Genomic DNA, 24,942 nt, shown 5'->3' on the forward strand with positions numbered 1-24,942 from the left:
ATTAAAGATACTGAGAAATTATATTCTTGGTCTAATAATTTATCCAAGTGTAAGCACACAATGTTTGTGCATGAAGTATCTTCACACACAAACATTGTTTGCTTGGATATAGGATTAGACCAAGAATATAATTTCTTGGCATCTTTAATTTAAATTACTAAGGCAGGACTTTGCTTTTATAAATCCATGCTTTCCCATAGAGTATCATATTGCTATCCACCCATTCCTGAATTTTACCTTTAACCAATACCTGAATCACCACTCCTATGATAATAATTGGTCTGTAATTTGCTACTTCTACCTTGAAGCCACCTTTATGTAAAGGAACTATGTTACCCTCTTTCTACTCCCTTGGAACTTTGCCATAGTTCAGATTTAGATTAAACAGCTTCCTAAGAAGCATTGCCAGTTCTTTTGCACATTCTTACAACACATGGGTTGACATATTGTTCAGTAACACTTCTGTATTCACTTTGATATTTTTCAATGTGCTGAGTATCTCGAGTTCATCTACCCGAATTCTAACATCATACTCTCACATCAGTGACTGCAAAGGCTCCACCTGGATAATACACCATTATAAAGTAATTGTTCAGTGGCTTAATTGTTTTTTCTGCTTCTGGTATGGTTCTACCCTTACCACCGAGTAAATTTATCATTACATAATCATTATTTCTTTTACTTATTCACATAATAGCAAAAAAACAAACTTTGTATTTACTTTGGCCTGCTTAGCTAATTTTTCTCTCATAATCTGATTTAGCTTTTCGTACCATGTTAATCACCCTTCTTCAATAATGCTTTATTTTTTTTGCACTTCTGCTTTGTATCACTACTCATGCATTTAATCCCTACTCGGTTTATCTTCCTAACCCTGGGTATGTAATCCGATACTGTCCCTCTCAAACAATCACTGATTATTTATTCATCTTGCCATGTGTCCTTTCTTCCTTCCAGTCTATATCCTCATAGTTGAAATCATCAATTCCTTGGACTGTGCACATTGTGCAAATCTGCTGATGCATGGTATCTTCATTTTCCCCTGGTATGGTGTTCCCTTGGTATAGTGCTGAGCTGGCCAAACCAACTTCTCTACCTCCTCTTTCATTCCATCTGCTTGTGTTCTTTGTAACAGAAATAATTGATATTCCTCCCCTACTGTCTTCGTCAAAGAAAACATCCTTCGGCTGTTGGGGGAAAAGAAGTGAACAAATTACATCTTGTTTTTCACCTCTTTTCCACACACACATGTTTTGTTATAGATCTTGCTGCCTTTCATGTGTAGGTCAGATTTAAAAAAACAAATAAAATAAATAAAAATAGCCTGATCAAAGAACATCCAGTTCAGGTGAACTCTCTATTGTAGCATTTGTGCCAATATCCCATCAGTCCCCCACACCTGAGTTTCTTCATCCAGTCGAAGAGGTAGTGGGGAGCTCAGTGCTGCATACACCATTTCGATATCATTTTTACAAAATGGTCACTGATTGGTTGAACAATCTTTCTTGCATCTGTAACCCACATACCATCTGCATTCAGTAGTTATTCCCCGACATTTATTCTTTCATTTATTTGTGCATAATGATAGATTCTTTTGGGTAATCTTTAGCTTACAGAATCTGTTTATTTTCATTCCTGACAAACATTATGCACACCAAATCCTTCCACAAGATTAATATTATTGCACATCCATTTCATTCCTACCCTATTTATTTTTTGAACTCTTCTAGCAACACATGCTGATATTACATAATTTAAGTATTTTTAAAATGCTTCCTATGTACTGTCAATATCCTTCCCATCCAGCAGCCAAGTACCATTTGACAGAATCTAGTATACTCCTCATTTGCTCATAATTTCCTGCTTTATAGTCCAGCATGTAACCTTTTCTGAATGAAACACCCATGAGCATAGCCACTTCTCAAGTCACTACAGCATGATCACTGTCACTAACTGGAGGCAGAACAGTCATATCTTTTAATGGAAACTCCTCCTCCCCTGACACTGTAATCAGAAACTTTGACCTTGAGTTCCTTCTGTCACATGCTGCTTAAGGAAGTTATCTCACAACAGCTCAGTAAATTTGTTTTCATTCTTCTTACAAGATTTCATTGCTCTCCTATAAACATTGGGATAATTAAAGTCACCCATGATGATTACTTGTTTCGCACCCATTGTTTATTTTGCGATTCATTTCCTTGTCACTAGCAATCAATCCACCAAGTATGTGGCAACACTCCACCATATATTTGATCTTAGACCTCACCTGACACCAGATTGCGTCTAACCCACTGCCATATATATATAAACTGTTATTAATATTGCAGTCATAGTTTTCTGTCTTAACTGGACTCAAATCATGCATTAGCAGCACACTTCCTTCCTCTTCTACTATTATTATTACGGGCAACTCCAGGGAGTCGACAGACTCCTCGAGGGAAGCCCTAACATCATGTCAAGAACAACTATTCGACATTCACACAGTATCTATCATACCTCGCCTTGAACTCATTCACAGTCATGGCACCCACAACAGACTCTGGCAGCTTATTCCACTCATTCACCACTCTCCAAGTAAAAAACCTAGCTCTAACACCCTTGCTAACCACATTCTTGCCTAGCTTCCATGTATGGCCCCTAGTCCTCCCACCACCAGTCCTATTCTCAAAAATATTTTCTGAATTAATCTTATAGAACCCTTCAGTAATTTGAATGTTTCAATCATATCACCCCTTTTCTGCCTATCAACCAATTTCTGCAACCCACAAATCTTCAACCTGTTCTCATAAGGGTCATTCCATAGACCTGCTATCATCTTGGTCACTCGTCTCTGGATCCTCTCCACCTCCTCCCCATCAAGAAGAAACCCTGGCACCCATATCTCGGCACGGTACTCTAGATGGAGTCTTATCAAGGCTCGATACAGAGGAAAAATAACTTGTCTCTGCTTGTTAAAGTATTTTTCAGCAACCAAGTGATTTGATGAGCTGATTTAGCCACTTTTGCAATGTGCTCCCTAAACTTCAACTCCCTATCCACCAACACTCCCAAATCCCTGGAGTGTTGTTATTAATCTACTCATCAATCTCCTGGTACAGTTCCACCAATGTGATATACTGCTGCTAATCTTTTCACCCCAAAATGCATAACCTTACACTTTGCCACATTAAATTGACATCCATTTTCCTTAACCCATTCCTCCAAACTATCCAAATTATCATGAAAAATTTTGACATCCTGTGCACTCACTATTGCTCTACTCAACTTTGCATCATCAGCAAACAAGTGAACACTTCCTCTCAGATCCTTTCCTATATTGTTAATGAACAAATTGAAAAGTAGTGGTCCAAGAACAGAACCCTGCGGCACACCACTAGTCACAGGCCGTCTTTTGGACTCTACTCCTGAATATACCCCTCTCTGATATCTCTCCATCAACCACCCTCCTATCTATCTCACCAACCCTATATGCATCCCCATATGCTGCAGTTTACTGATTAGAATTCCATACGGTATCCTGTCAAAGGCCTTGGTAGGGATGTAATAGACTATTCACCTCCACTTCATTCACCACAATTCCCATATAATCTATTGGTTCATTCATTCCTGCAATGTCACCACCTGGATGATATACTCTTGCAAAGTGCTTGCTCAGTAATTCAACTATATCAACTGATTTGGTTATCTCCCTACCATCAGCAAGGTCCAGTAGAATCACTGCAAACCCATTACCCTTATCCAGTTCAGCTGTCACTGTGTTATAAAACGTGAGCAAGTAACTGAGGCATGATCTACCCTTCAGAAAACCATTTGTTCTGCTAGTTTCAATCTCACACCAAATAGCCTCAAATGTGCTCTTTTCTCTATCCTGCCGTTCCACTTCTATTCTCCTTGGCTGTAGCTCATCAGCTATCATCAATAACACTCCTCTCCCCATTTTATTCTCCCTGTCACTCCTGAACACGCTATACCCCTTACATTCAATCCCACTAGCTATATCATCTTCTGTCAGCCATGTTTCACTAATGCCAGTAACCTGTGGCCTGGTAGTGCCAACCAAGGCCAAAAATTCTTCCTTCTTGTTCCTAATATTTCTGGAATTAGCATTCATGAATTGCAATAGCCCATTTGTCCCATCCCTATTTTGATGCCTTATACTAACTATCCCATTCTGATTTGTTGTCTTTCGTACTCGCTCGGGCATATTACACACATTCATACACTCAACTGTCTCCCTAAAGTAACTGCATAACTCTAGTTTCCCTGATTCTGCACATCCATTTCCACTACATTCAACACCTTTTCAAGTCTCCATACACCAAACCATTAAAATGTAAACCATCCATCTTATATAAATCCTTTCGCCCATCGAACTCACTCCGCACATCCACAAATTCCACACCACTCCTCCTGCATAATGTTGGAGGTTTAATGGATTTTTTACAACACTCAAAAAGAATTAAAATAGAATTTAATACTTCCTATATTTCGTCCTAGTCACTAGGACATTTACGGGGATTACAAAAACAATTAATGTAACATGCACACAAAAACTTACAATACTAAGCCCAACCACGTGGGTGACACTAAAGTCCTATCTAGGTGGGGTGGCCTGGAATGTAAGGTGGGACCTCTGGTGATGAGTGTTTCCCAAATCTTCGGAAACTTAATGCATCCATATTTATTCAGATTTGGTTGGTTTCTGAGAGCTGCTGCTGCTTCTAAGAAAAGTCTCTCTTTCTTGAATTTACTGTGGTGGAGCATGGTGGTTTTCTTCCATGATACTCTGTGGGTGGTGTCCAAAACATGGTCAGCCAAGCCTGAATGGTCATAGTTGTGTTTGACGATGTACGACTTGTGTTCCGCCAGGCGGATGGATGCTGATCTGCCTGTCTGTCCAAAGTACGCAAGCTTACAGGAACAGGGTACTTTGTAAACTCCAGGCAGAGAGAGAGGAGGGAGCTGATCTTTTGTAGAACGGATAAGGGTAGCAAGTTTGTGGTAGGGCTTATATGCTGTGTGTAGGTTATACTTTTTTAGTATCTTGGCTATTTTTTCCGAAGTACCATGGATGTAGGGTATGGTGATGGCATTTTTAAAATCTTGTTGACGAGAGGGATGGGGAATGGGGGAGGAATTGATTATTTTTTTGATACTGTGTTCGCTGTAGCCATTGGAGAGGAAAGTTCTGTGTATGTGGTTAAGCTCAGTAGTGAGGGCGGTTCCACTGAAACAAAGATTGTGGGCTCTCTTGGTAAGAGTTTTAATGATGCGATATTGTTCCGAGGGGTGGTGGTGGGAGAGTTTGTGAATGTATCTGCCTGTGTGTGTGTTTTCTGTATACAGTGAAGGCAAGTGTATCATTAGGCAGGCATGTGACTAAGGTGTCTAGGAAGGGTAAACAATTGTTCTTTTCCTTTTCCATAGTAAACTGGATTCTTGGATGTAGGCTATTGAGATGACTGAGGAAGGAGTCTAACGTGTCTGGGCCATGAGGCCAAATAGAGAACACATCATCTACATATCTTAGCCAGATAGAAGGTTTGAGTGGGGCTGAGTCTATGGCTCGTTTTTCGAAGAGAAATACAGATCTGTGATGTCAGAGGGAAGAACGTTTTCTAAGAGAGATAGAGTGTCAGTTAAGGGAATATTGGTAAACAAAGAGGAGATATCAAAGCTTACTAATATGTCTGTATTATTCAAGGTTAAATTTTCTGTGAGGGCTTTAAAGTGGGTCGAGTTTTTTATATAGGAAGCGGAATTTCCGGTGAGGGGGGACAGAGAGTTGACCAGCTGTTTAGACAGTCTGTAACAAGGTGCATTGGTGGCATCTACTATAGGTCTGAGTGGGGAATTGGGTTTGTGGATTTTTGGTAAACCGTATATTCGGGGAGGACGGGAGCGGAAAGGTTTAAGTTTTTTCGTGACGTCAGGGGGCCAGGAGGTTACTTTTTTTAAGTAAGATTTTTAATTTCTTAACTTGTGTTTTTGTGGGGTCGTGTTCTAGCGGGATGTAGGTAGCGTGATCGTGGAGAATAATGTTCATTTTACAATTGTATTCGCTGGTATTAAGAATGATTGTGGCATTACCCTTATCCGCTCTGGTGATGACGATACTTTTTTCTTTGCGTAGTTTCAGGAGAGCCATGCATTGGGCATACGATAAGTTACTTTTTGGAGGCGAAGAGTGAGCGAGGATGTTGGCTATGTCGAGTCTGATGTTGTTGGCTACCTCCGATGGTAAGCGACCGATCCCCCGTTCGACGTTAACCATTACATCGAGCACCGGCACTTCTTTCGGGGCGACGGCAAAATTAAAAATGCCATCACCATACCCTACATCTGTGGTACTTCGGAAAAAATAGCCAAGATACTAAAAAAGTAAAACCTACACACAGCATATAAGTCCTACCACAAACTTGCTACCCTTATCCGTTCTACGAAAGATCAGCTCCCTCCTCTCTCTCTGCCTGGAGTTTACAAAGTACCCTGTTCCTGTAAGCTTGCGTACTTTGGACAGACAGGCAGATCAGCATCCATCTGCCTGGAGGAACACAAGTCGTACATCGTCAAACACAACTATGGCCATTCAGGCTTGGCTGACCATGTTTTGGACACCACCCACAGAGTATCATGGAAGAAAACCACCATGCTCCACCACAGCAAATTCAAGAAAGAGAGACTTTTCTTAGAAGCAGCAGCAGCTCTCAGAAACCAACCAAATCTGAATAAATACGGTTGCATTAAGTTTCCGAAGATTTGGGAAACACTCATCACCGGAGGTCCCACCTTACATTCCAGGCCACCTACTACCGCCATTAGAGGGCGCTCCACCTAGATAGGACTTTAGTGTCGCCCACGTGGTTGGGCTTAGTATTGTAAGTTTTTGTGTGCATGTTACATTAATTGTTTTTGTAATCCCCGTAGATGTCCTAGTGACTAGGACGAAATATAGGAAGTATTAAATTCTATTTTAATTCTTTTTGAGTGTTGTAAAAAATCCATTAAACCTTTCACTCATAATGTCATTAGCAATTAAGGCCCTCCTTCTATACTCTTCACTGTCATACCACGGCAGCATACTCACCATCCTAACTCTCTCACTCTTCTCTTTTGCTACCTCAAGCAATTCCTTCAAATCATTTGTACCTGCTACTACTATCAATTCTTTCCCCCGCTGCTTTTGCATTCTAATTGACTCGCTTACATCCTTAACGTTCGCACCAGGTTGGTACGATTTTGTTAAACTCTCAACTATCACACTTCTTACTAAAGAATCTCCTTGCAACACTCGCTCTTTCATTTTGTTTACACTCACTATCATACTCTTATTTTTCCTATCATACATTGGCTTTTATTAGTCAGTACGCTCAGGAAACATTTTTGCTAATGCTCTAACTGCTAATTTGCCCTGTGTATCGCTTCGCGTAACCATGCGATCTCACTCATTGCATCAGTCTCATCATTTTTATTTTCCGTTAATTTATTCATTCGTTCGTTCTGTATGTTTACGTTCATTCTCACTTTCAACATCACTCTTGAAGCTATTTGGTACTACCTCGCAAATATCACTCGCATTCATACCTTGCATATCACTATTTTCTACATTCTCACTTTCAACAACTATATCACCCTCACGACCTGAAACACTCTTTAAATCCTCACATTCCTTACACTTTCTGCACACATTCGCTCCACTATTGTTGTTTAACCAGACTTCAGCTGCTCTCCTCATTGCATACATTTCGCAAATGGTACACTGAATCAAATCCTTTAAATTAAAATTTTTAGACAAAGATGGCGACCTGGATGCTATCTTTGTATTTCTCTTCATGGGGGCCGGGGCCATGTGCACAAATAATTGTATCTATCAATTTACTAATTAAAATACTCAGAAAACACACAAAAATCACCCAGACATGCTAAGATACGAAAAGTAAATAATACTATGTAAAATTCAAGCAAATTTACCAATTATTACTCAAAATAATACTTATCTGTTCAGGAGCTCTCTATACACCATGTAGCCCTCTAGTGAATGTCTTGATCTATCCTGACTATCCTTCCTAAAAATACTGTATCCTTTACACTTATGAGTTACTATGTTCATGTATGTTCCATTCAGAAAAGGTTATATGCCGGACTAGAAAGCAGGAAATTATTAGTTATGAATTACTGTATTTGCTTCTGATAGCCATGTTTCACTGATGCCGATAATCTGAGGCGCCACATGTTCTCCAAGGCAAAACTCTTCCCTTTGTTTTTGATACTTTTGGCAGTTGTAGATAACTTATGTCTGCATGCTTTTTTGTATACTCACTTCACTAGTCTGCAAGACTCAATTGGACAACTTACAGATTCTTATTTAATGCTTTACTTATGCAGACATTATTGCACATATTTAATACATCCATACTGGACAAACATTCATTATTTCCTTATAATTATTTTCCTGATAACATTCTTATCAGTAATTCAGTTACATAATACAGTCACTCTTACACCTTCGTTCTCACCATTCTTCCCATCATAAACCAATTTCCCTGATTCTGTGTGTTATGTCTAAGACCAATTAATAATTTCTCCAGACTCCTGATACCAAATGCATTCAGGTTCTGGCCATTCCTCTTACACAAATCCGTTCATCCCTCAAATTCACACAATGTGGCCTAAAACTTGCATCCATTCCTTATTTGACTTTGCATCAAATTGTTTGCCATCATACTTCTTAAGTCATTTCTGTCATATCTTGATGATATATATATATATATATAATGATTTTCACCTCACTCTCGCTCTTCACTCATTCTTTTTCCAGCAGTCCATTCTTATCCCCTCTCTCCTACTGAATTTATTGCTAGTTAAATCATTAGAACATGCTAGAATTGCCATCTCTTTTACTTTCCTTTCCTATTTTTCAGTTGCATTGGAGATTTTTACTCTAAGGAATAACTCAGTCATCAATGGCATGTTTTTTTTTTTTTTAAGACAAGCCTTACAAATTCAAGGAGCTATACAAACTCCTTGATCAGGAGCTTTTACAGGATTTTACAAATATCCATGCCCAGGGTGGGACTCAAACCAGTGATCTGGTTGGAGAGTGGGTATGCTATCCACTAATCGATACAATGCTTTGTTTCTCATTTTGCTGCTTAACTTCTTGTCTTTCCTATGTTCTTTTAACATCTCTCAACACTTTTTTGTAATTTTTGCATTCTCTAATAATCTGTTTTAACCACCCAAATGGTCACATGGATAAAATGCATCAAAAATTTATGCTTCATATCCATGTTATTTCAGTAGTATCTAAATGTTATCTTTATCTCAGTGGACTAATTCACATCCATGTAATTATTGGCAGACTTTTTGCATACAAACACATTAAGGCCAGTTCAATAGTTAAGTTTAGAAGTTAATTCATTTTCAATAAAAAAAAAAAAAAGAAGTCCAGAACAAGACTGCTTGTCAGTAGGACAAGCAGTCTTGTTCTGGACTTCTTTTTTTTATATATATAATGTTTTGTTTTGCTGCTAGATTCTTGTACATTATTGATGTTATTTTACCACACTATTTAATATTGCAATATCTCAAGGAAAGTCATGAAATGCAATAGAAACAAGAAAATCAGCATTAATGCTGATTTTCTTGTTTTTATTGAAAAACATGATTTTTCTAAGGAAAAAAAAATACAGTGCAAAAGCCGTCTATTTTATATGATCGTTAAACAACTGACTACTCACGATTTTGTTTTGAATGTTTCATGTGCAAAACGAATTAATATTTCAGGTATCTTTATTTTCTGTTTTTTTCTTTTTTGTCAATTTTTTATGCATTATAAATTAAGTGTTTTTTATGAAATTCACATACCTAATACGTTGGGGTGCTGCTTTAGCACGTGCTTACTCGTGTATTGTGGAAATCATCATTCTTGGGGTACAGCCTCTCTTATGCAGGAAACTCCACAATTAGAAGATATGATTTCCTAAGCTTTTGGATAACTTTTTTTTATATATAAATTGATTAATTTTTTGCTGCCTTTTTCACTATAAAAATATCACAGATATAATTAAAATTCATGTGTCATATTTACTGAAGTTATTTGATTACATAATGCAGAATTGAAATAACAACAAACAAAACAATGATATACTGATAGAGAAAATATTTAAAATCGATTCTTGTAATTCTTTTATTTGGCTATGTAAAACAAGGCTACATTGTTACTTGAATTTATGCATGATACTCAAAAATAGTTTTCATCAAATAACTAAATGATAGTTAAACCTTTTAAAAAAGAAAATCTATTGAAAATAATTTTATTATTTTCCGGTAATCCTTTGGTAAAAGATTAAATAGGAATGATTTTTTGTCAAGTGTAATTTATAAAACCAAGTAGTAACCTTGGTTACAAAACCAAGTAAAAAAAAAAAACTTTCTACAACTATCTCTGATTCAGAGTATGTTAATAATAAAGTGATACTTTTTTTACTAATTGTATGTGGAAAATATGCAACTTCTGCATTAATTCAACCATGGTATCATCCTGGGTACAGCTTTCACTGAGAGACATCAATAAAGCTGACAACTAGTCTGGGTAGTAAACCCTTCCCAAAACTGGAAGTATGGAAGGAAGAGTCCATTGCATTATGGGATACTAAGGCAATTGATTACATGCCTCTATATACAAGTCTAAGTCAACAACTTCTATATACAAGTAGCCTTGTATTTAGATGGTACTGTTTGTCATGAAGATACTTCATGTACAAACTTTTTGTACATGTAGGTACAGAATTAAACAAAAAAAATAATTTACTTAGGTCAAACAAGCATAATTTACTACTAAAAATAATATTCTAAAAATTTTATCTAAAGAAATTAATGCAAATATGAAATAATGTAAAATTGTGGTTACACCAATGTATTTTACAAGTTGTAAGTGGTGAATTATTATTTTTATTATATGCAACACCTCCAAAGACTGACCGAGGGAGGGTGCCTACTCTACAACTCTGTCTTCACCAGAGGGGGGACAGGGGGCCCGGGCAGCCCCCAAAGAAAAAGGGGGAAAAAACACGAGAAAATTTTCCAAAAATCTTTTCCTAATTAAAATTCATTTTTTTTATTTATGTTGTGTCGTGTCTTCTATTTGTATACTACTTATGAATTAACGGTCATTACAGATGCTCAGTCAGGTCATATGCGATGTGTAGTGTGTATTCTCAAATTGTGTAATCAGCTTGCACCCCCAAGATTAGATCCTGAGTGCGCTACTGGTCTCCACCACATATTCCTCCAGTTACAGCGAACTGCCACTACCATCATCACCTACAATAACACCACCTACTGACCACCACTTATAGTATTTTTTTGTCTGTAAATTGCTTGTGTTCTCAACTCCGATTTGTCTGTATGCAGGATGAAAAACTGGGGTTTCTGGGAGAAAAAACCCTGCTACCTCTGTATGAGATCAGCTAACTCACCTTTAGTTAAAAAAGCTGATATAAAGATTCCTCTCATCATAACAGGAATCGAAATTATGCCTTTTCCAATCGAAGGGTGCAACGTACCATCGTTCCTCCAATTGCTCTATGAAGGCACTTAAAATTCTACCAGCAGCACCCAGGGTTCCCAGGTGATCACCATTCCAAGTACTAACTGGGCTTGGGTTTGGTTAACTTCAGTGATCAGGCGAGAAGTGATGCTTTCAAACTGATTTGGCCTGCTTTTCACAAGTTACTTCAGAACTTCACCTGTATGGATTTCATGGAAATCTTTTATTTGGAATCCTTACAAAAATGTATTGTGCTATTCCAGTTTTTAACTTTGACCATTTGCACAGAGGAGATATTGCACCTGAGTGTTAAAGCTTCTGGTGAACTTTTCTTAAGGATATTTCATTAGAAAAGTACTTTATAAACAATTTTTTGTCAGTAGCTCATTTTCGAAACGTATTGCTTATTAGATTCATTTGCTCTACCCATGCCTCTGTCCACACAATTCATTCTTTGACTTACGGTAGCAGGACAGATGTTATCGAAATCCTTGCAAAAGTTTGTTTGAGCCATCTCAATTTTTTTCTAGTAAATTCCAGTTTTATTTGCAACAATGTAATTATAAAAATGAATCTTTATCTGATTTGAAATGATAACTGACTTGATGGAATTTAATGAAATTTGGTATTTATGATCACTGGGTTCCGTTGTTTTGATAATGGATGGTGTACTATACAGAGAATTCTATTATAAAATGCTGATACTTGTGATACTTCATTACTTGTTGGTCTTAGTAGTCTGATTGTCTTGAATATCATTTTAATTTCTATACTCTCTTTAATTTTTAGAATCTTCTGTGCTTATGAACTCCATAAAATAAGTTTGATTCTTGAAATTAGTTAACTTAAAGCAAGAGCTTTATTAAGAACACTTGTGCAAACCAGTTTTTAATTTATTTTCCTGTTAAAAGTGCATTCAGAATTCTAGGTCTAATTTTTTATCATTATCTTGTGTTCAAGCTTATAGATTATTCAAGATTATTATAGAATATTCAAGCTTATTCTTTTTTTAAAAAGAATAATAATGTTGATGATGAATTAATTTTTAGTTTAATAACTAAGGATTAATAATTTCTCTTATCTTGCCATGGTTGCCATCTTCAAGGGAACACCAATATATATGCACACAAGTACTACATGAATGAGACTGAAACAATTGAAGGGAGGGTTTGAAGCCTCAAGGTCTGAAATAAGCTATCTAATAAGTATGATGAGTCTCCATAGTTCAGAGTGTAAAGATGAAGCGCTTTGGTCGGAAAGACCTGGGTTCGATTCCCATCCATGACGTGAGGAATCTATCTGGTCTCTTTCCACTAAAGGTGAGTTAGCCAGTCTGATATGAAGGTAGATGTTTTTCTTTCACCCAGAAACTCGGGATTTTCATTCCTTAGAACAAGCAAACTGGCCCTGTGAACACATACACAGATCTACAATCATGAATACTTGCCCTTAGGGGGATGCAGTAGAAGAGTGATGAGCCAGCTGCATTAATTCATTATGAACCCCTCATTAGGGGTATTCTACCCATCCTAAGGGACAGATGAGAAGGGAAGGAATAAGTATGATTGGGTGCTCTAGGCCATTAAGCTCATGGTCTATGGATGAAAGCTACTTAAGTGTGTAGCAGTTTTGTAAATTCAAATTTATTCATGTTGGAAGAGCTGGATTTGTTCATGTATGTAAACCAGAAGCAGATTTAAGAAAGAATTGTTCATATTTATATTTACATCTATATTCATTGGTGAAATCAAATATATATCTGGATATGCCACTGGGGTTATTCAGATGTTGTTACTCAGTTACAAATCACAAAATTTCTTGGAAAATAGTCACCTTACTTAAGAGGAGTTAAAAGTATTCAAGACTTTCTTAAATCTGTCTCGAAAATAAGGTGGGGAAATTTCCACTCTATCTTCTGTCCAGTTCAGGAATATCTCATCATGTCCACTAGGAGACTAATTTTTTAACCTTTGTTTATTGTTTTCTGAATATTTCAGTTTAACTTCAGCAGAATATAAAAGATAATTGTTTCAGTTTTATTATCCCTGTCATTTCTTGTCTAAAAATATCATGTCATTATTGTATTACTTAATCGTGTTAAACAGTTATACATGTGTTATTATAATTCTTGTTTAGGCTGATGTGCCGCCAATAACCAGGTATTCTATATTGATTGAAGTAAAGGCATGTGCCCTTTCTGAAGTAGATGCCAAGGTAATAAGAGGTTAACATTTATTCTATATATATATATATAAAAGACATTTATCACATGAAATGATAATAGATGCAATTATCAAATGAGGAATGGCGTATGTGTTCGTTGTACATGTTGATTAATTTTAACAGTATAGATGAGAACACAGACTGATAAGAAAATAACTGTTTATTAACTTGTTCAAATTAAACATATTTGGTCGTTTGAAAGTTAAGAATAAAAAACTTATTGTTTAATACTGACCATAATAATAATATACAAATATTTTAACATTCTTTGCCTACCAGTTTCGCTAGCAAACTGTCTAGCTTTTTCAAGGCGTTGACGGAAAAGTATAAAAAACACTAGTAAATGCAAATTGAAAGGAATATTAAAAACGTTGTAAACACTCTAGTAGCTAAGGTTGCACGTTCGCATTACAGAGACTGAGTGGACTTATTGTTCTTAATCATCACGCATGCGTGTTTGTTGTAAACACAATAATGTGATTACTGGCTAGCTGTAGTTCAGATGGATTTAGAGAGAGGATGAGGTTTTTCCATGAACTGTTAAGAATAGTACCCTGGTTTCTGTCGAGATTTATGCCAGTTTTTAACACTACTGCGGCTTCCTTGAATAAACGATGTCTATAATCGTCGTCTAAATATGGCATGGAGATATTTTGCCACTCTATCGTGTGGTTAGACTTACAGAAATGATGTGCTAAGCTGGAAGAAATACTTCTGTTGTGGTTTACATCACCACCGTGCTCTCTCTCTGCCTGATCTCCAAACTCCGTGAAGTTTGTCCGATGTAGGCGAGACCACAGGGGCAAGGAATGTAATATACTCCTGGATATTTGTAGAATGGCACCTTGTCTTTTGGTGATCCTAAAAAACGTTTGATATTGGTGGTTGGTTCTGATGTTGTGGGCTTTTAGTATTCTGGCTATTTGATAAGAAATTGACTTGATGAAGGGAATCACTATAGTAGAAATGTGCTGGGAGTTTGGTTCTTCTTGTCAGGGGTTGTCACCGTATAGATATTTTTTGATGATGTTCGGAGGGTATCCATTTTGTGATAATGTTTTGGCTATTAGTGAGATTTCAGTCTGTGTATCCTTCTCTTCTGATATAAACTTACGTGCTCTATTTTTCAACATATGGATAATGCTTAGTTTGTGTGTCTTGTGATGGTTAGAAGTATAATGAAGGTATCTTCCAGTGTTTGTCGGCTTTCTGTAAATAGATAAATTGACACTATTTGATTGTCTTTTTATCAAGATGTCTAGAATATGCAGATGGATGTTGTTTTCAACTTCCAGAATGAATTTTATCTTGTTATGTATGGGATTGATTTTATTCACAAATGATTTTAGGTTTTCTAAGCTATCTTGCCATATAACGAAAATATCGTCAATATATCTCCACGATATAGATGGTCTAGGGGAGATTGTTGAGGGAATTTCTTTTTCATGTTTTTCCATGAAAAGGTCTTCACAAGATGGTGATAGCAGACTTCCCATTGCTAGGCCTTCTAATTGTTGGTATATGGTGTTATTAACCTTGAAGAAATTCTCTCAACAATCTCCCCTAGACCATCTATATGGTGGAGATATATTAATGATATTTTCATTATATGGCAAGATAGCTTAGAAAACCTAAAATCGTCTGTGAATAAAACATGCAACCTTAGCTATTAGAGTGTTTAAAACGTTTTTATGTTCCTATCAATTTGCATTTACTAGTATTTTTTATACTTTTTCGTCAACGCCTTGAGAAAGCTAGACAGTTTGCTAGAGAAACTGGTAGGCAAAGAATGTTAAAATATTTGTATACGGTCAGTATTAAACAATAAGTTTTTTATGCTTAACTTTCAAACGACCAAATATGTTTAATTTGAACAGTTTAATGAAACACAAAGTTCGGTGCAACGTTGCAGAGAATTCTCCATCATCCCAAAGTTCCTCATAGTCAAAGGTCATATAAACTCTATATCAGCTTAAAAAAATCCATCTATGCACTTCATTGGCACTTACAAGGGGGAAAGGATTCAGAACACGAGGTACGAAATTAATCAAAGTGATATTAATTGCCATAGGTGATTTTGATGAAATTTCCAACGATTTAGAATATACCATATGGAACCAAATAGATCAAATGATACAATGCAGTTATGAAAAAACTTTTAAACTTTATAAAGAAAAACAAATTAAGAAATTCAATGAACTTTACAAGAAAAAATATTGGACACAAAACAACCTCCCAGACGACAAAGTGATTTTCAATTTGTCGAATCATAGGCTGACAAAAAAATGAATCCGACATTCTCAAAAAAGGCTTTAACTTTGCAATTACACCAAAGCACATTCCTAAAATGGATTTTATGTGTGGAATTGAAAAAGGCCTATATCCACTACCGCAAATTGTAGCCAACACTATTAGATTCAAAAGTACCATAATCCTAGCCAAAGCTAAACAACCTATTCTCAACATGTCTCCTTATGATAGAAAGGCAATCCTTAACTTAAAGAAAAACCATTACCAAGGCTGATAAGTGAAATTCAACAGTCATCCTTAACTCTAAAGACTATTATGATAAGTTAAACGTATTACTATCAGACAACTCTACCTATAAGATTCTAGACAAAGATCACACCATAAAAAATCACAATGAAACAAACCAACTAATTCGTAATTGCAACATTTGGCCAGAAGAGGTGAAGAGATGAATAAAATCTTCGCATTCCATTACTCCCAAACTATATGGGACACCTAAAATACATAAAAAGGATACACCTCTCCATCCAATCATTGATGGGAGATCATCCCCAACTTACCTTTTGGCTAAGCATCTTGTAAACTTATTAAATAACAAAATAAGATCAACAGAATCCTATATCAAGAATAGTCAGCACTTTGTAAATAAACTCCAAGCCATTAAGATTGAACCAACAGCCATACTAGTCAGTCTGGATATTGTGTCCCTCTTCACCAATGTACCAGTAGAAGAGGTAATAAACATCATTCAAGACCTCTTTCCTCTAGACATCACACAGATGTTTAAACACTGCCTTCAGTCTAATTTCTTAAGGTTAATAACACTATATACCAACAATTAGAAGGCCTAGCAATGGGAAGTCCATTATCACCATCTTGTGCAGACCTTTTCATGGAAAAATTTGAAAAAGAAATTCTCTCAACAATCTCCCCTAGACCATCTATATGGTGGAGATATGTTGACGATATTTTCATTATATGACAAGATAGCTTAGAAAACCTAAAATCGTTTGTGAATAAAATCAGCTCCATACATAACAAGATAAAATTCACTCTGGAAGTTGAAAACAACAACCATCTGCATTTTCTAGAATACAGATGGTTGTTGATTGTTGTTTATCAACAATTCTCTTGATAAAAGGACAATCAAATAGTGTCAATTTGAAAGAAAGCTTTTTGAAGAAAAGAATTTGAAGAAAGCCGACAGACACTGGAAGATACCTTCATTATACTTCTAACCATCACAAGACACACAAACTAAGCATTATCCATATGTTGAAAAATAGAGCACGTAAGTTCATATCAGAAGAGAAGGATACACACACTGAAATCTCACTAATAGCCAAAACATTATCACAAAATGGATACCCTCTGAACATCATCAAAAAATATCTATACGGTGACAACCCCTGACAAGAAGAACCAAACTCCCAGCAAATTCTACTGTAGTGATTCCCTTCATCAAGTCAATTTCTTATCAAATAGCCAGAATACTAAAAGCCCACAACATCAGAGTGATCTTCAAACCAACCACCAGCATCAAACATTTTTTAGGATCACCAAAAGACAAGGTGCCGTTCTACAAATATCCAGGAGTATATTACATTCCTTGCTCCAGTGGTTTCTCCTACATCAGACAAATTTCACGGAGTTTGGAGATCAGACAGAGAGAACACGTTGGTGATGTAAACCACAACAGAAGTATTTCTTCCAGCTTAGCACATCATTTCTGTACGTCTAACCACACGATAGAGTGTCAAAATAGCTCCATGCCATATTTAGACGACGATTATAGACATCGTTTATTCAAGGAAGCCGCAGTAGTGTTAAAAACTGGCGTAAATCTCGACAGAAACCAGGGTACTATTCTTAACAGTTCATGGAAAAACCTCATCCTCTCTCTAAATCCATCTGAACTACAGCTAGCCAGTAATCACATTATTGTGTTTACAACAAACATGCATGCATGATGATTAAGAACAATAAGTCCACTCAGTCTCTGTCACGCAAACGTGCAACCTTAGCTACTAGAGTGTTTACAACGTTTTTAATGTTCCTTTCAGTTTGCATTTACTAGTATTTTTTATACTTTTCCGTCAATGCCCTTGAAAAAGCTACAGTTTGCTAGCGAAACTGGTAGGCAAAGAATATTAAAATATTTGTATATGGTCAGTATTAAACAAAAAGTTTTTTATGTTTATTAACTTGTTGCTGATATTTCGCTGGTATTTTGTCCAGCATCTTCAGAGCACCAAAACAGCTTGTCACAGTACACGAAACAGCAACAATCTGGTATAACAATGGGACTAGTTTGAACAATTGTGATGTACAACACAAAGACTAAGTCCTAATTAAATAAAATAAGTTAATAAATAGTTATTTTCTTATAAGTGTGTGTCAGCGGCGAATGCTGGTCTTGAAATTCACGCTTGCTCTTGTTATCATTCAGGGAGTGAGAGGTGTGATTGAAGTCTGAATTGAATTGAAGATTGAATTAGTGGAATAATGAATTACTGACCATTAAAACTATATATTTAGAAATTTATGTACATTTAATCATGCAAATACAACATTTATTTTACAAGTGATATTCTATCTTTTTCAATTTAGCTACTTGAATACAAATTCTACCCTATGGTTCTTCTTTATGAACTGGTCAATAACATCGCCATAAAAAGTTGGTTGTAACTTAATTTTCCCAAGCAACATGCACACTTGTAAAGGCTGGCTGAAGCTCACTGGCTAGAGCTACATTGACTGCGTATGGCCTGTGTTTAAGCAACAGAATGAGACTATGTGAAATGGCTGTGCACGTGCATGAAATCACAGTGTTGCTGCGAGGACCTGGAAGTTCCTACAACCAAGCAAGCCAAAGTAGCTTTGACTAGACGAGCAAGCATCGGCCTTCGATACACAATGCAAAGCTCAATTATTGCCACACAAGCTTAAGACGTCTTCTCTCTACAAAAATAGAAACCTAAATGGAATGCTTATAAATGAATGCATTTATTAACAAATAAATATTACTTCTTTCTCAAGTATTGAGCTTGCACAGCAAGCATGGAGAATTCACTCCTGGTGTGTGTTCTCATCTATACCGTTAAAATTAATCAACATGTACAATGAACACATAAGCCTTTCCACATGTTTGAGGATTCTTCACCGAGACGATATCATACGCATGACATGACAATACGGTAAGTGGAAGTTAAAATTTGCATGGCAACTGAACAGGTTAGCCTCCTTAAATATGTGCCGAGACACCAATTTAATATCAAACTGTGTCAAAATGAAATACAAGTTTCACTCGGTCAAAGCCCAGTGCATTTATAAATGAGCGAGTTTAGCACTACTACGGGGACAGATAAATGCTACTGGACTGGAGCTATCAAAAATAAATTCAACCATTAATGCTCTACTTGAGAAACTATTTGCTATTTTCAACACGGAACTGTGGGATATTCTTGACGGCATCACTGACGCAACAGCTGAAGAAGAATTCGTCAAAGTTAAAAACCAGCACCGAAAAAATTTGAAATTCTCCACCAACATAGTGCTACGAAACTACCGCAATTATTACAAGATCATGTTGTGAATTTATCATCGTTAACCTTAACCAAAGAAGCCATTAGTGCGTTTAGCAGAGGACACAATTTTGCTGTTACTCCCAAGCAAGTTCCAAAAGCCAAAATAATAGCTTCCATTTAATGGGGAATATACGACCAGACTCCAGCAAGAGCCAATAACATTCGTTTAGATGTGGCCAACATCCTAATCCATTCTAAGCCTCCCAAAAATAATATCCCACATAAGGAAATCATTGCACTAAAATAGCTATACAATAATAACCACATTGTTATATCCAAAGCAGACAAAAGAATGCAACTGTCGTGATGAATGTGGTGATTGTTGAGTTGCCATTTGGAGTTCTGTTAATTTTGGTTTAGATGTAGTACTTCAAGTGTCATTCCCTAGAAGGAGGTTGGCAACCATGTCACGGAACTTTTCTTTCTTTTGCTGCTCTGCAACATTTATGGTAATTCAAGCCAGTCCAGTCCTTAATGTCTTCAAACTACATTCTCCTGGATCTACCTCTCCCTCTTTTTCCATCCAGTTTCCCTTTTAATATTAATTTCTGAATGCCTTCTTGTCTAGTTGGATGTCCAAAATATTTAAGTTTTCGTTCTTTAATTATTTTCATTAATGTTCTTTTCATTTTTGCTTTCTTTAAAACATCTTCATTTTTCATTTTCTCTGTCCATGATATTTTCAACATTCTTCTGATGGTCCACATTTCAAAAACTTCTAATTTTTTCTCTGCTTCTTTATTCAGAGTCCAAGTTTCGCTGTTGTAGAGAAAGTTTGACCAGATATAGCCTTTCATTAATCTTTTTCTTGTGTTTATGTAATGTCTCTGGATGTTAGAACAGTTTTCATATCAATAAAGGCTTTTTCTGCTATCTCTATTCTATTTATTTTTTTTAAGGGAATTTCCTCCGTCTGTGAACATTTGTCTCATATATATAAAAGACTGAACCTGTTAAATTTTCTTTTGGTTAAAAGTTATGTTCAGTTTCTTATTTATTGGCTCTTTTGATATAATCATGCACTTTGTTTTCTTTAGTTTAATAATTAATCCAATGTCTAAGCTTCTGTTATAAATTTCTATGACTAAGTTTTGAAGATCATCTTCAGATTCAACTGTAAGGACTGTGTCATCTATATACCTGAAGTTGTTGAAGTTCCTACCTCTGAATTTTACACCCTTCAATTCTGCAATATCTTTAAAAACTTGCTCACTCTATATGTTATACAGTAAGGGTGATAAGACACATCTTTGTCTTCCTCCTTTTTTAATTTCAAAGTTGTCAGAATATGCATTTTTATATCTTATTGAGGCCATTTGATTCCAGTATATATTTGTAATTATGCATCGATCTTTTCCTTTTAAGCCATTATTCTGTAGAATATATGTATTAAGTTCTTGTGATCTATTGAATCAAATGCTTTGGTGTAATCGATAAAACAAAGATATATATGCTTTTCTACTTAGTGAGGCTTCTTTCATATAATGTTTCCAAATTGAAATTGAAAATTCCTTCTCTTGCACCTTTTGTCTTTTTGAAAACCTGATTGAGTGTCTTCTCTCACATTAACAAAGTGCCTTTTATTCTTTCTAGGATTATTCTCAGTAGTAATTTTGTAACATGGCTTGTTAAACTTGTTCTATATTCTGAACATTCAAAAGTTCTTGGAATTTTGGGGAATAGTGACAAAGATAGATTTCCTTATATCATCAGGAATGTACCCTGTATCATAGATGTTATTAAAAATAACCTTTAGTTCATTAATTGTGTTTTCATTTAATTTCTTTAACAATAGATAGGAATCTGATCATGGCCTGGTGTTTTGCCTGTTTTCATTTGACTTAGAGCGTATTCTATTTCTTCATATGTAATTGATTCACAATCCATATTTTGTATATCTGGTGCGTCTGTGCGATCAGAGTCAAACAGTCCTTTTTCATATTAATATAAATTATATATTTAGTTTAATCCTTTATCCAAGTGTAAGCAAACAAAGTTTGCACCTGAAGTGTCTTCAGGACTGGGGCAACTCGTGGTAAAGGTGGTATTAGTTCTTATCACTTGCTTTAGTATCTCCCATAATGCAAAGCACATCTCCTTGTGGATATGTATAATGGTATACAATCAGGGCTGGCCCTCTCTATAAAGGGGCCCAGGTGCCAGAAACCTTTTGGGGCCCTAAAATATTTTTCAAAGGTAAAAATTAAAGGATTCGAAATAAATGTATTGTAAAACCTCTTACCTGCAAATGATTTTTGGCACAGGAAAAAAAAAAAAAAACACATTCGACATATAACAGGTTAACATAACGTTTACTGAACACAAAACAAAAGTATTAAATAATTAAAATAAATAAATATTTAACACAAACAAAAGTAACCTGGCTCACTAACTAGCGCACAAAAACTATTTACAATTAATTATTGTTTAAAGTGATAAAAAAAAGTTATTTAAGCACATAAAAAAATAAATGGGTTTACTGTTTAGGGGCCTAGTTTTACTAACACGTATATTGCTTAATATGTATTTATTTAAAAGTGCAGTTTTTTTTTTTTGCTATATCATTAATCATGTCCGAGAAATTACAATTTTTGGCAATTTCCTTTTCGATGCTTAATATAGCAAGTGCATTTGAGCGTTCTTCGCACATACTTGACTGAAGATAATTCTTTATCAAATTTAATTTGCTAAAAGAACGCTCTGCACTTGCTATAGTAACTGGTAACGTAAAGGAAATTTTCAATACAGTTAGCACATTTGGAAATAGTTCATTATAACTATTATTTAATATATATTGCAATATGTCTTGCACGTTATTTACATTTTTTTGGTCCAAGATCAATTCTCGTAACAAATCAATTTCCTGGATTAAGTCTTCATTTACATCTTTACTATAATATTTTGCAAAATCCCTTGAGCGGTTTTCTAGTTCATTTTTTTCTAATGTTTTTATATCAGTGATTAATTTAAAATAAGAAATAACATTCGGTATATTTTTAAATCTCTCATCTATTTGTACAATAACAGTATCAATCACAACGTTGAAAGACAATCACAACGTTGAAAGAGAGTGACATCTAAATTCCTCTACCGGGTTTTAGTAAAACTTCATCTTCTGCTAGTTCGGAAAATAATCTTTTTCTTTTTCGAATTCTTTTTTCATGGAAGTCTTTGGAAATATTCAAGTTTCGTGCTATCATTTTTGCATCGTCTAAATGTGTTAAATTTTAATCTTAAATTTTGGATTTCATTTTTAATTTTATTCACTAAATTAAAAGCAGAGTCAAGAATAATTGTTTTTGCTTGAAATAGTTTGTTGATACTATTAATTTTTGACAATATTGTAAATCACACCAATAAGCTTAAAATAAATGGCATTTCTTGTAATGAATCTAGTAGACTTTTAGCTTCAGATACTGCTGTGTTATCGTTAATTGCACCAATAAATTCTTCTAAGGCATTATAAGTTTGTTCAAACTGCGTATACACTGCTTTGACTGCGTCTATTTTGGCTTCCCATCGAGTATCACATAATGGTTTAAGCGTAATATTTAAATGCTTTTGTATAATTTCCCATCTTTTTGAAAATTTATTTATCACTAGGTTAGACTATAATAGATTTAGTTTAATCCTTTATCCCAGTGAGAGCAAACAAAGTTTGCGCCTGAAAATATCTTCAGGACTAAATATATCTTCAGGACTAAATATAGTGTTGTACTATCTTATCCAGTAAGTAGTGCAACACCAAGGCAACTCGTGGCAAAGGTGGAGCAAGCTACCAGGCACTTCTAACCCAGTATCTCCCATAATGCAAAACACATTTCCTATGTGGATATGTATACTGTTATGCATTAAAGGGATTGGCCATCTACCCAGACTAGTTTCGACCTTTATTGAGGTCTCTTCAGTGGGAGCCAGGCCCAGAGCTGGAGATACCAGGCAGAAGCAGTAGCAAGTCATCTGTGCCTATGGGAGTTGCCAAAAGGTTTATCACCTTTTTTAAAAATTACTCTGGATTTAGAGAAAGATGTTGAAAATTTATTTATCACTAGGTTAGACTATAATAGATTTAGTTTAATCCTTTATCCCAGCCAGCTCTGGGCCTGGCTCCCACTGAAGAGACCTCAATAAAGGTCGAAACTAGTCTGGGTAGATGGCCAATCCCTTTAATGCATAACAGTATACATATCCACATAGGAAATGTGTTTTGCATTATGGGAGATACTGGGTTAGAAGTGCCTGGTAGCTTGCTCCACCTTTGCCACGAGTTGCCTTGGTGTTGCACTACTTACTGGATAAGATAGTACAACACTATATTTAGTCCTGAAGATATTTTCAGGCGCAAACTTTGTTTGCTCTCACTGGGATAAAGGATTAAACTAAATCTATTATAGTCTAACCTAGTGATAAATAAATTTTCAACATCTTTCTCTAAATCCAGAGTAATTTTTAAAAAAGGTGATAAACCTTTTGGCAACTCCCATAGGCACAGATGACTTGCTACTGCTTCTGCCTGGTATCTCCAGCTCTGGGCCTGGCTCCCACTGAAGAGACCTCAATAAAGGTCGAAACTAGTCTGGGTAGATGGCCAATCCCTTTAATGCATAACAGTATACATATCCACATAGGAAATGTGTTTTGCATTATGGGAGATACTGGGTTAGAAGTGCCTGGTAGCTTGCTCCACCTTTGCCACGAGTTGCCTTGGTGTTGCACTACTTACTGGATAAGATAGTACAACACTATATTTAGTCCTGAAGATATATTTAGTCCTGAAGATATTTTCAGGCGCAAACTTTGTTTGCTCTCACTGGGATAAAGGATTAAACTAAATCTATTATAGTCTAACCTAGTGATAAATAAATTTTCAACATCTTTCTCTAAATCCAGAGTAATTTTTAAAAAAGGTGATAAACCTTTTGGCAACTCCCATAAGCACAGATGACTTGCTACTGCTTCTGCCTGGTATCTCCAGCTCTGGGCCTGGCTCCCACTGAAGAGACCTCAATAAAGGTCGAAACTAGTCTGGGTAGATGGCCAATCCCTTTAATGCATAACAGTATACATATCCACATAGGAAATGTGTTTTGCATTATGGGAGATACTGGGTTAGAAGTGCCTGGTAGCTTGCTCCACCTTTGCCACGAGTTGCCTTGGTGTTGCACTACTTACTGGATAAGATAGTACAACACTATATTTAGTCCTGAAGATATATTTAGTCCTGAAGATATTTTCAGGCGCAAACTTTGTTTGCTCTCACTGGGATAAAGGATTAAACTAAATCTATTATATTCCCATCTTTTTGTAGATGCAGAAAATACGCAGTATAAA

General features: G+C 35.9%; 1 protein-coding gene across 1 annotated transcript in view; it reads left to right on the top strand.

Moving 5' to 3' along the window:
- Positions 1-24,942, top strand: part of LOC150104352 (ferry endosomal RAB5 effector complex subunit 4-like) — a 267,536-nt gene that overhangs the window by 24,934 nt on the left and 217,660 nt on the right. The window contains exon 2 of the mRNA XM_090396938.1: positions 13,688-13,765. Within this exon, the coding sequence (XP_090253064.1) occupies positions 13,688-13,765 (78 nt within the window). The remainder of the gene's footprint in view (positions 1-13,687; positions 13,766-24,942) is intronic.

Source organism: Typopeltis vanoorti, chromosome 8 (assembly GCF_054136105.1).
Source record: "Typopeltis vanoorti isolate ZY-2024b chromosome 8, IOZ_Tvanoo_1.0, whole genome shotgun sequence".
Taxonomy (NCBI): domain Eukaryota; kingdom Metazoa; phylum Arthropoda; class Arachnida; order Uropygi; family Thelyphonidae; genus Typopeltis; species Typopeltis vanoorti.